At 39.6% G+C, this 12,500-nt stretch overlaps 1 protein-coding gene across 1 annotated transcript; it reads left to right on the top strand.

Moving 5' to 3' along the window:
- The first annotated feature begins 1,561 nt into the window (after nucleotides 1–1,561).
- LOC125025307 (uncharacterized protein MCAP_0864-like) lies at nucleotides 1,562–2,164 on the top strand. The gene has a single exon (XM_047613282.1). The coding sequence runs from the start codon at nucleotides 1,562–1,564 to the stop codon at nucleotides 2,162–2,164; it is 603 nt and encodes a 200-aa protein (XP_047469238.1).
- Nucleotides 2,165–12,500: the final 10,336 nt, after the last annotated feature.

The following is a 12,500-nucleotide window of genomic DNA, read 5'->3' as shown; positions in this document are numbered from 1 at the left end:
CCACTGCAGACACCATACTTTATGTAAGCTTATATAGTTATTATCACTGCAAGTTAATTTTAAGCCTGACTCATGCACCGAGAAATTACGCATACTTTGCACACCGATGGTTACGATTGACGCGCCCGAGAAGAATATGGTTAGAATTAAGTTCAGGCCCAACTGCCTCTGTGTTCGATGTGGCATCCTTGCTACTGAATGTTACGCCTCACTGCGAAGTCTCCGTTACACCGCAACTGTGGCTGGCACGCGATGACCCTAGCGACCAACGGATCACCAAGAACCATCTGTAAATGCCGAGCATAACCTGTATCCTTACGTATTTATTGCAGTGTTTCAGGTGTTGCAGACGGCTCGAGAACGAGCCTTGCGCGTGGCCGAGCGATGTAATCAATACATAGCAAGGCCAGATGGTACGCTTCACACCTCTGTCCCCAGGTGCCCACTCTGCTTTATCTTCAGACACGTCTGCTTCGTAAGTAAGCATCCACCCTCGAGGGGAACCGCCGCATAAAAGGACACACATCTACCTTCCTTAATAAACGCACGAGTCCAGAACCCTTTCACTGCCCGCCCTGAGACCATCTCCCGTGTCGTTTATATATATACATATACATATATATATACATATATATTTATATATATATATATTGATATATATATCAATATATATATTGATATATATATCAATATATATATGTATATATATATTCATATCTATATGTCTGTCTGTCTCTCTCTCTATATATATGCATATATATGTAATATATATATATATATTGTATATAATATATATAAAAAGTGTATATATATTTAAATATATATTAATATATAATATAAATTATATAATATGTATTTAGCTATATAAGTATTCTATACACACACACGCACACACACACACACACACGCATACACACTCACACACACACACACATTCACACACACACACACACACACACACATATATTCAGACCGCAATCACAAAGTTGTGGCTCGTAACGTGGTCTCAGCAAGATGGCGGCGAACAAAATAATCCGGCTTCAAATTTTGGCGCGTACAAACAATAGGTTGCTCGATCCTGTCGGGCGATGTTCCAATTTTTTGTTTGCCTCGAACGCATGGCGAAATTGAAAGCGAGTTTGCGGTCCGGAGACAGGATCAAGTAGGCAGTTGATAACGCCAGGCGAAAGGAAAGAAAGGTCTCATGGTACCAACTGAGGGTGCGCCTGGCAGAGTCAGGCATTGCCTGCCTCATATATATATATGTGTGTGTGTGTGTGTGTGTGTGTGTGTGTGTGTGTGTGTGTGTGTGTTAAATACGGAGTTGATCTAGGTCTTCTAGCCATGGGTTCTGTAAATGTGTACGGTTCATGTTGAAAGAATAATTTGGGTTATAAATTGAACGGATAATAGAAAAAAAATAAAAAGATGAGTGAAGTGAGAGGGAGGCGAGAAGTGACTGCGAATACTGCATGGTAAGCGTTTTCGCGCATAGAGAACTGCCGTGAGTACAGCTCAATTGCTGTGTTTGTTTTATGGGTAACGATTCAAGCCAGAAAAAATGAAGCTAACGGAAGCAGCAGTTCGAATTGAAGCTCTTGAAGCCAAGGCAGACAGCCTGGTAGCAGAATGTTTGAAAATACGTGAAGAAAACGTAAATGTGAAGGAACTGGTTGATAATTTGTACAGGAACACAACAATTCGGAAAGAGAATACCAAAAAGTCTCACGTGAAAATCAAAGAACTCAAGTTAAAGGTGGAAGAAGTAGAAACCAATATTGGCAACAGTAGACAAATCGAGGCAAAGAATCTGCAAGAAAAAGTTGATGAAGTCATCAATGTACAGGAAAATGTTAGGCAGATTGAAAGTAATTTGTCAAGCAGCCAGTCTCAAAGAATGGAAGAGGCAAAACAGATGACAGTTACATATGCCGATGTATCTAAAGTAAATGAAACTGTAAACGAAATGGGAAAAAGGTTAGAAAAAGACATCAAGATCGCAAAGGAAGAAATAAAGACAGAGCTTGCAGAGACGGTAAAGGAAAATGAATTTAAGTTACACCTTGGGCAAAACGCAAGGAATATTGCAATTTTGGCTGATGTAAACAAGAACAGAGTCATATTGGGGCATGGAGAAAAAGTTGTAGAAGATGGAATCAAGTGATACAAAGAAGACAAGAAATTAATTGTCAATATTCTCAAGGTCATACATCCCGAATTCTCGGAGCAGAATTTAGCCAACAGGAGATTGGGATTCCTCGAAAAGGGAAAGAAACGCCCGTTAATTCATGAATAAGCAAATAGTAAGTGATGTAATAAAGAAACCTAAAGTCTTGGCTACACATAAGGAATACAAGAAAATCTGGATAAGAAACAATATGGCCAAAGATGACAGAAATACTGCAGAAAATATGAGAGGTAAAAGACAAAAACGAACAAAGGACGCCAAGCAAAACCGGTTTACTGTCGGAACCAAAATGTGGAGACAGACAATCATTAGCCTTGCAGCCAAAAGGAATACCGAAAGATTATATAGAAATTAGTTTATATAAATATAGATGGTTTATGTCCGAAGTTACTACTAGAACTAGATACAATTATTGAAACTAATAAACCAGATATAATATGCATCACTGAATCCAAGCTAGATCCCTCCATAGACGATGTAACTCAGAGGCTACAAGATTTGGAGAAAAGATAGGGCAAATGGAAATGGAGGGGGATAGTAATATTAACAAGGAAAGGAATTATTATAAAGGAGATAGGGATTCAGAAAGACCCCATAGTAGAACTAAAGGCTTTTGAAGTAGAAACAAACGGAGAAAGTAATAATAACCACAGTGTACATGCTACCTCATACATCGGTGTGGTCACAAGAAAATTACAAAAAAACTTATTCAAGAAACGTTAAAGAGCCTGGAAGAAGTGCTACAACTTCCGGAAACTGATGTAAAAGAAATTCTTGTAACAGGGAATTTTAATAGCAAAACTGACAGGGAAAGTTTCAATCCCAAAGCTTAGCCAGATTCGTGGAAAGCAAAATTACTAGAAGTCATAAATTAATGTTGTCTCTTCCATAATTTAACAGATCATACCAGGATAAGATGAGGGCTAGATAGACCGTCTATGCTTGACCTAATATTTACAAAGCATAAAGATGACATTAAGAATATGGAGTACTACCCTCTTCCAGGAAAAAAGTGATCATGTAATTGAAATTTGAAATACTGTCTGCTACAGGAAAAACTCGACGTAAGTAAGGAAAGAAAAGGAAAGTACACTTACAAGACAGGTAATTATATAAGCCTTAAAGATTTCTTTGATGGCATAAACTGAGAAACCCTCCTGAACGAAAAGAACTTTGATATGGAATATTCTACATTTTGCAAAGTCTCTAAAAAAGGAGTAGAAAATTTTGTATCAAGATTTAAAACTGAAGCAAGAAATGGCCAAAAGTAATACATGCAAGAAAATTAGATAAAACAAATAGCTTTTTTGGAGAAGGTTCAGAAGACACTGATCTCAGGCAGCTTATGAAAGTTATAAAGTAGGAAGAAATGAGTATACAACAAACCTTGAGGGAGGCGAAATTAGACTCTGAAAAGGATATAATGAATAAATGTACAGACCAACCAAAGCTCGTCTTTAAATACATAAATAGTAAGACTAAAAGTAGGGAACTGGGTTCTGAGGGAATGTGCCGAAGAATTATGTACTCCGTTATTGTTAATAGTCCAAAATTCCGTGAGCCAAGGAAAACTACCAAAAGATTGGAAATATGCCAGTGTTACACCTATATACAAGAACGGCAACAAACTAAACCCTCTAAATTATAGACCAGTTTCGTTAACTAGTGTAGTATGCAAGTTGTTAGAAAGGATAATTAGGAAACAGTAGGTTGAAGTACTTGAAAAACACGGTATGATATCAAATACACAATTTGGTTTTAGGGAAGGAGGGTCATGCGTAGCAAATCTCCTCTGCTTCTATAATAGAGTTTCTGAAGTATTACAAGAAAGAGACGGCTGGGTGGACTGTGTTACTTAGACGTTAAGAAGACATTTGATAAGTTGTCTCATAGAAGACTATTATGGAAATTAGAACACCTAGGTGGAGTGAAAGGCAAACTCCTCGAAGGGATGGAAGACTTCATGAAAGACAGTTGAGCACCGTATTAGAGGGAAGTACTTGGCGACGAGTAACTAGTGGAGTACTTCAAGGATCGGTCTTGGCGCCGATTATGTTTACTATTTTCATAAAGGATTTAGGGTCAAACGTAAACCCAGGTAGTTATCTGAATATATTTGCAGACGACGCAAAATTGCAAAAAAACAAAAATACGAAAAGGATAATAGACAATGTCTCATGCCTCCAAAGTGACATCGAAAACCTATTCATTTGGAGTTGTACATGGAAAATGGAATTTAAATGCCATGTAGTCAGGTTCGGAGACAGTAAAAATCGTCCACCATACCAATACAAGTTAGGAGACGTAATATTAAAGCAAGCATATAAAGAAAAGACCTTGGAATAATAAAAAACAGGAACCTAAGCCCAAATGATCATATAAAATAGGTCTTACTGCTTTGGAAGAAAGAAGGAAAAGAGGTGACATAATAATGATGTTCAACTATATTACAGGAAGGGTGAAGTTAGACAAAGATGACATTATGATTTTGAACACAAGAAGGACGAGAGGACACAGCAAAATGTTGAAAGTAAAAAGAGGCGAGAAAAATGGCAAGTTGTTTCCCAAACAAACTATTGAAACATGGAAGAATCTTCCAAATAACGTTGCGTGTGTCAAAAATGTGCATCAATTTAAAAAGTTGTATAATAATTTAAATATAGCAGACGGGACCATCTGAGCTTAGCTCTTCTCCCTTATTGAAAAACTAGGTAAGAACAACAAGGTATTTAAGAACACTCACTCACACATATATGTGTGTGTGTATTTATGTATATAGATGTGTCTATATATGTATGTATGCATGTATATGTATATATACACATATACACACATATAATACAACGCATAGTTACCATTTCGGAAACAGGACAGTCCCCCGAGGCTAATACAATTTTATTTTTTAAGGGGGTTAGGAAAGGACGTACGAGAAAAAACAGGTATGAAATATGAGCTCATAATAAGATACAGAGGCTTTTGTGGGGGTCTACCCGCCAATGCTTTCGCTGCATGCAACACAGGGGAGTCAGACGACGTCACGGGCCTCCTTATTTCAGTAAAAACGTTGAAATAAATCAATTATCCGTCCTAAGATATAACAATATAAGTAACGATGTACAACAAGCTGCTCCGATGAACTCCATAAATACATGTCTTTTATTTACAAAACATTTCTGAACACATCAAATGTGCTTTTGAATGTTGTTTGAATGTTCACTTGTTACTGACCGCAATAAATCTTTAATTAGCAATACTACTAATTATAATAACAATGTTGTTGTTTTGAAATCAACATACGTATTAATAACAATGGTAATAATAATAATAATAATAATAATAATAATAATAATAATAATAATAATAATAACAATAACAACAATAACTCAAAATAATAATGATAATAATTAATACTATTAATTATAATAATTATATTCATAATAATAGTGTTGCTACTGTTGCTGAAGGGAATAATAATAACGATGATACGTCTGTACTTTTAACAATCATCAAATGGATGTTTTTCAAAACATAGCAGCCTGTATAGTATGCACAATGATTAATGACAATGCTTCTACAAGTTAGGCCTATCAATATATATTTCAAATTTAAGTTTAGTTTGGTTACCTATAGAATTCAATGCACAGGGAATAGCTACAGGTGTAAGACCACAACATAGTAAGCCTTAACACCAGCTATCATTTTCTGGCAATTTTTTATATACACAATACATGCAAATGGGAAGAGGTATATTCAGGCCCAGGGAAACAAGTTCTAGCTTTGACCATTTTAAACCTGGGAATATAATCGGGTATAAAACAAGCTAGTCTAAGATATCCGTGGTATATTCTGGCCTGAGGCTGTTACAACGAGTGTCCATCACTTTGATAAATAGAGGGCCGTAAAACCGAGGTGTAAGTATATCAACATATACATATAAATATTAATATGTTATTTACAAATACACTCTCTTTTATTGATTATAAATGTGCTTTATGATGTAAGTACATTTAAATGGATAATGGTTAAAAACATCTAGAACTATAAGAAGGTACAGTAAAGGGTAGTGGAGGGCGGTTCAGTTAGTAGTTGCTATACGTCAACTATCTATATTAATATTGTAAAGGTTAAATATGAGTAAAGAAGTTGATGAGTGAATGGGTTAAGGTAGGGTTAAGTAACGGGGAATAGATCAAGTGAAGGATGTGTATGCATCTGAGGAAGGAGAACAGGCTGTCAAAGTAGAAAGTGTGAAATTATGTAAGGATGTATGGTAAGTTGGGAATTCGGTGAAGGGAGGGTAGGAGGGGGAAAGCAGAGCTATGGACAGCGTCAAAGCGTGGACAAGACAACACAATGCGTGGAACTGAAAGAGACATTACATAAGGAACATAGGGGCGGATCAGAACGTGACATCAGATAGGAGTGTATCAGGCGGGTGTGGCCAATATGTAAGCGGGCGAGAGCCGTCTCCCAAGGTCTGTTTCGATGAAATGGAACTAACCAGGAGATTAATAGTTTTATGTAGTATGTGATTCATTAGTGCGGAGACTTGACCAGAAAGATTTCCATCGGGCATACAGGAAGTTCTTAAACTGAGGGTAATAATCTGTGACTGGAATATGCGAGAAACGTGATTGGTGTGATGTGGACATAGCGGTTTAGCGTACTAGAGTGTATGCTTGTTCATTGCCAGGGGTTTCAACATGGCTGGGCACCCAGCAAAATCTGATAGATCTATGGCATGTGGACAGGTAGAACCAGTTCTGAATCTTACAGACAAGGAGATTAGTCGAGTGCAGAGACTTTATGAAAGTTAATGAGTTACGGGAGTCGGTAAAAATAGTGAAAGAGGAAGAAGGGAGTGAGTATATGTGTTTTAAGGCAAAAAGGAGTGTGTACAGTTCTGTAGTAAGGACACTGGATTCAGGAGGGAGAAAGTGCAAGTTGGGAAGGTTACAGCGAAACCAGCACCCTGGGTGAATTTGGAGCCATCCGTGTAAACATGAATACTGGAGGAATGAATGGAGACATGGTCAAGGAAATGGGTGAGAAGAACAGAAGGGGGGATAAGGTATAAGCCGTGGAGGAACGGAACAGACAAAAAACGGGTGAGGTCGGAGATGGAGAAAGGGGGAATGGGAGAGGAGAATATCCATGCGAATGGAGAAAGGAGGTAAACGTGGAGAAGCAAAGGTAGGAAGCAGGGATCGTGGGATAGTTAGTTTAGTGTGGAAAAGTTGGTGGAATCGATCATTGCATCGGAGAGAGGGAAGGGTACGACGTCGAGAGATATGGCATACCTGACTCAGTGTACAGGCTTTCAATTGGAGAGGATCGGAAGGTGCCTAGGGTTATGTGAAGACCACAGTGGTGAAATGTATCAAGATGAGCAATGAGAGAGGTTGAGGCAGAGGCGTAGATATGTCACCCATAATCGAGAGTGGAGAGGATCAAGGTAACATGAACATGTAGGAGAGTATTGCGAGCTGAGACCCAGGATATATGGGAGAGTTTGTAAGACGAGGCAATGTCATAAACAGCATGAAGGAATAAAGTGGTACTGAACACACTGCCTTGTGAGACGCCTTTGAACTGAGTAAAGGATGATGTGCAAGATGCAATTTTGACTTGGAAAGTGCGTTTGGAGATGAAAGACTTTACAAAGACACCCATGTTTCCACATATGCCTAGGGAGGGCAATTGATGGAGAATATGGTACCGCCATGTATCATATGCTTTTTCTAGGTCAAAGAATATGGCTAATACGGATTCATGGCGTGCTGTAGATTTATCTGCAGATATGTCTCGAAATGAGCAAAGGGACCAGCTGTACTTCGGGCACGGCGGAAACCAAACTGGAAAGGAGAGAGAAGATTGTGAGATTCGAGATGCCACATTAAGCGGAAGTTAACCATTCGCTCTAGTAGTTTGCACAACCAACTAGTTAGAGCGATGGGGCGATATTCTTGAGGGAGGGTACCCGATTTATTGGGTTTCAAGAAGTGGAGGATAAGAGCTCGAAAGGCGAAAGAAAATTTCCTCACATCCATGTGGTTGAAAATAGTTAATAGGAAGGAGAGAGAGGAAGATGGAAGGTGTCACAGCATACGGTAGTGAATACCGTCAAGCCTTCATGAGTGTTGCGGCAGAGGAAGAAAAAGAAGCATTATAGGACTCAGCAGAGGATAGGCCGAAGATGATGAGGGTGCTTTCCCTGCTGGTCTTAATGGAAGAGAAGTGTGGAGAAAGGTGAGAACCATTACTGACCTGGCTGAAATACCCAGTTCATTTGCGACTTCGGGAGGATCAGAGATGAGAGTATCTCGAATATGGAGGACGGGGGCTGGATGGTGGGGGGGGGATGTTTGCCTGATAATGTATGGATCCGACGCCAAACAGCTGACAATGATGTAGATGTAATTGAGGAAACATAATTTCGCCAGCTATTTGTTTTACTGTTGCGGATTGTACGACAAAGACGAGATGTTCTTTTAAAGGCGATAAGGGCTGATTGTTGATTAGGGGCGCCTTGTTTGTATCGATTACTGTTCCAGGCGGCAGGTTTTAAGCCAGTGGTGGGCAAACTTTTCAGAGCGAGGGTTGCATCCGTGGGCAACGTAAAATCGGGCGGGATGCTCTAAGATAATACAATATATAAAGAGCATAGTTAATAAAAACAAACAAATTCAGAATCCAGCACAAGTAATTTATTAGGAAAAATGCTGGCAGAAATTCTTATCACTGCATTTAAGTTTGTGTCTGACACAAAAGACTTATTTTATCCTCATGCAGGAAAAACTCTGCTCGTAGATGTAACTGGAACCAAAAATTGCGAATAATCTGGCAACAAAATTTCTTACACATGGAGAACATTGAACAGAGTGAATTATAAAACTCTACTAATGGTAGGGAGTGAAATATTTCCTTCAATGAATGATCAGACTAAATGTCTTCCAATCCAAGCTGTAATTTATACGGTGCTTAATCAACAGCAGCTGAGAATGAAGGCGAAGTTAATCAATTGAATTTAAGCTCAATCCGTCTGAAATCCTCAAACTTTCTTTCAAACTTCTCAACTGATCCTTGATTTTTTGAGCACACATTTGCACACTTTCTCTTTTCCCAAAAAATGAAAAATGGGTCAACCTGCCCTCACTTGCTTGCCTTGAAAACAAAGATAATTTTGCTTGAAAAGATTTGACATGCTTATACATTTCATGAGCCAAAAGTTCCTTTCCCTGCAATTTTACATTTAGCTCATTCGACTTTTCAAAAACGTCAGCTGCAAACAATTCATATTTCCACTCAACACAGTCCATTTTTGTAACAAATTCACAAATAATCTCTTTCATATCGAGAAAGAGCAAAATTTATTTTCGTAAGTCCCACACTCGCTCCAGTACTTTGCCAAGACTGAGCCATCGTACACTATTGTGATAGAGAACATCCCCATGCTTAGCCTCCATGTCCTCCAGTAGGGATCTGAATTGTCTGTCATTGACTGGTGTTTACTACTTACCACTGGATCCAGATTTTCTTGTTGCAAAAGGCAGTGGAAAGTCAAGAAGGCTCGGTTAGGATTGGCTTTTCTATTTTTGTTTTCCAGGAGTTTAACCGTGTCCACATTTCCCCCACATAATGCCCGGGCATCATTTGTTGTTATGCTTGTCAATCTATCCTATGATAATGCACTTTATTTAGTTGCATTGACCATACATTCATACAAATCCTGATTAGTTGTATTTGTCATCGATTCTAGTGACAGCAATTCTTCTGTAATACGGAAATTCTCATCCACGCCACGTACGAAAATTAGGAACTGTACAGTATCTTGGATGTCTGTACTCTCATCTAGTGCTAACGAATAACAAAATCTTTACTCAACTGTTGAGCCGTCATTGATTATTTATATGCGTCTCACGACAGTCTCCCTCGATAATGAAAATGTTACCTTTCATTTCCGGCATACAACACTCCATCATCACGTATTGTTTAATTAACTCGCCATCTGAGAACGGTTTGTAACGTCTTGCAATTCGGTGTGCCGCCATAAAACTTGCCTCCAACGCAGTATCGTGAATTGATGATGGCTTCTTAAATAGAGTTTGTTGCCTGTTTAATTTTGTAACATATTCCACAGCCTTTTCCTTCCGTGATCAAAATCCACGTATTTTGCTTGGTACTGCCGCTTCAAATTGTACTCCTTTAACACAGCAGTTGTCTCCTGGTACAGTGAACACACCGCTTCATTCTTAGAGCTGGTGAAGAAATACTTGTGTGTTCATTCTTTATTAAATGTGCGGCACTCATCCTCAATTTTACGTTTTTTTAGGAGACATTGTTCGCAGGGTTGGAGAGATGGTGTTGGGCAAATGACTGTCAACAGTAACTGCGCATTCGCAATATCATACTCATGCGCAGACAGTATATAACCATCGGAAAATGAGGAGTAGGTTTCTTTGACACTAAAAAAGCCAGCCTCGGTTCAAGCACAAACATGTTGATTAATGAAGAGAAGGGGAGCATAGGGAGAGGTTAAGGCATGAAAAAGATTCCGTGCGTATGTCAAAGTGTGTGGGGCGATCTGGATTAAGAATAATAAGGTCAGTTGTGGAGAGGAAGCGTTCTAGGGATTTGCCACGTGAGTTGGTGATATAATCACCCAAAGAGTGTGGTGGCAGTTAAAATCACCAAATACGAGGAAAGTTGGCTTGATTTGAGGATTAGAGTTTCAAATGGGGTAGGAAAGGGAGAAGTAGACTGAAATAACTGTGAATGACTGTGCACGGTACAGTGGTTTGAAAGGGAGGTATGACATAAGGTGTTTTCTGATTGATAATTATAGACGAGACATAAAGGGAGTGTGTGGAAGAGACAAAATTTGAATTGGGAATTAGTATAGGAGGATGTGTAAAAAAAAGTATCTTGGAGGCAGATATTGTATATGACGAAAATCAGGTCTGTGAGAACGGAAACTGCGAATATTCCAATGTAGGAGAGCTATTACTTATGTGATCTATGAGTGATAACGGTGCGTGTTGAGAATTTGAAGGGAAAGGAGCTAGAGGGTGAGATAAGGAATGGGAGTGGGGAGGTGGTGTAGCATCAGGAGGTGGAGGATTTGAGGAAGGGCATAGTTGTGACATAATGGATTCATCCACGTGTGTAGCCATGAGGAAGTTGTTGAAATTGAGGGTGGATGAGGGGTTTCGGTGTCAATTTGGGACTCGAGTAGATAGCTTTGAATATCTTCAAGAATTTCCGAAATGGAGTTGGTTGGAGAGTTTTGTGAGACAAAGGTTTTCTTGTGAGGGGGGAAGAGGAGACTGGTGCCTGAGGAATAGAAGCAAAGGTAGGTGGAGTGTGTGGTAGGAGAAGGGGTGGAACGTTTAGTCTATCTGCTACAGATAGTACGGGGAGGGAGAGGGGAAGGTGTTGGGGCTGCAGTAGAGATTGGAGTTTCTGGATTTAGATTGGCAAAATAATTTGACTGGGGAAGGTAGGAGGTAGAAGTGGGGAAGTAAGATTTAGGAATGATAGGTATAGGGGAGGGTGTAGAAACATCTTGGTAGGGAGGGGGAGGGGGAGAGCGAGCGACATTACTGGACTCGAGAGTAAGAGAAAAACCTCGTTGACGTGCTTCCTATCTGGCTTCACGGAGGGTGAGACCAAGTGTGAATCTGAGAGTTGCCACCTCAGACTCAAACTTGTAGGTGGGGCAGCCCCTATAAAATACATTATGGGGGCCGCCACAGTTTGCACATGTGCGTGACTGTACATAGCAATTTGATCGGTTATGACCAGGTTGGGGACGTAAAGCACATCGGGCTGTGGAACGGCAGTGTTTGGCAAGATGTCCTAAACGCCAACAATTTTGACACTGACGGGAGGAGGTTGATATGGTCGGAGAGGAGGGATTCTCCACCAATGTAAACATCAAAGGGAAGGTCATATCTACGGAAAGTAATTTTGGCAATATTGGTGGGGTTCTTACGATAACCTCTAGGAGGTATTGTGTAGCACTGTATTGGTATCACATCATAGTCCGTCAGGCAGGCGAGTAAGTCTCCACAATCTGACCAATTTTTGTTATAGATAGGGCAGTTTGCTAGGGAAAGAGACAGTTCCGTTACAATTATTGAGGGTTGGACGGGGTTCTGTGGGAATGGGGTCTGTTAGTTGATAATGCTATAGCTTGGTTTTCAGATGTAACTGGGACGAGACGGGAACGATCAGGTCGGCTACAGAAAGGGACTTTGCCTACTTGTTTTTGGAGCCATTGCTTGAAGAGAAGTGTTGTCAGAGTAATAAG

The sequence above is a fragment of the Penaeus chinensis genome, chromosome 4, assembly GCF_019202785.1.
Source record: "Penaeus chinensis breed Huanghai No. 1 chromosome 4, ASM1920278v2, whole genome shotgun sequence".
Lineage (NCBI taxonomy): Eukaryota > Metazoa > Arthropoda > Malacostraca > Decapoda > Penaeidae > Penaeus > Penaeus chinensis.
The sequence above is the reverse complement of the archived record's forward strand: the minus strand, read 5'-3'. Positions and strand labels throughout refer to the sequence as shown.

Coding starts and splice junctions, on each gene's coding strand:
- LOC125025307 (XM_047613282.1), top strand. CDS start 1,562: ATGAAGCTAACGGAAGCAGCAGTTCGAATTGAAGCTCTTGAAGCCAAG.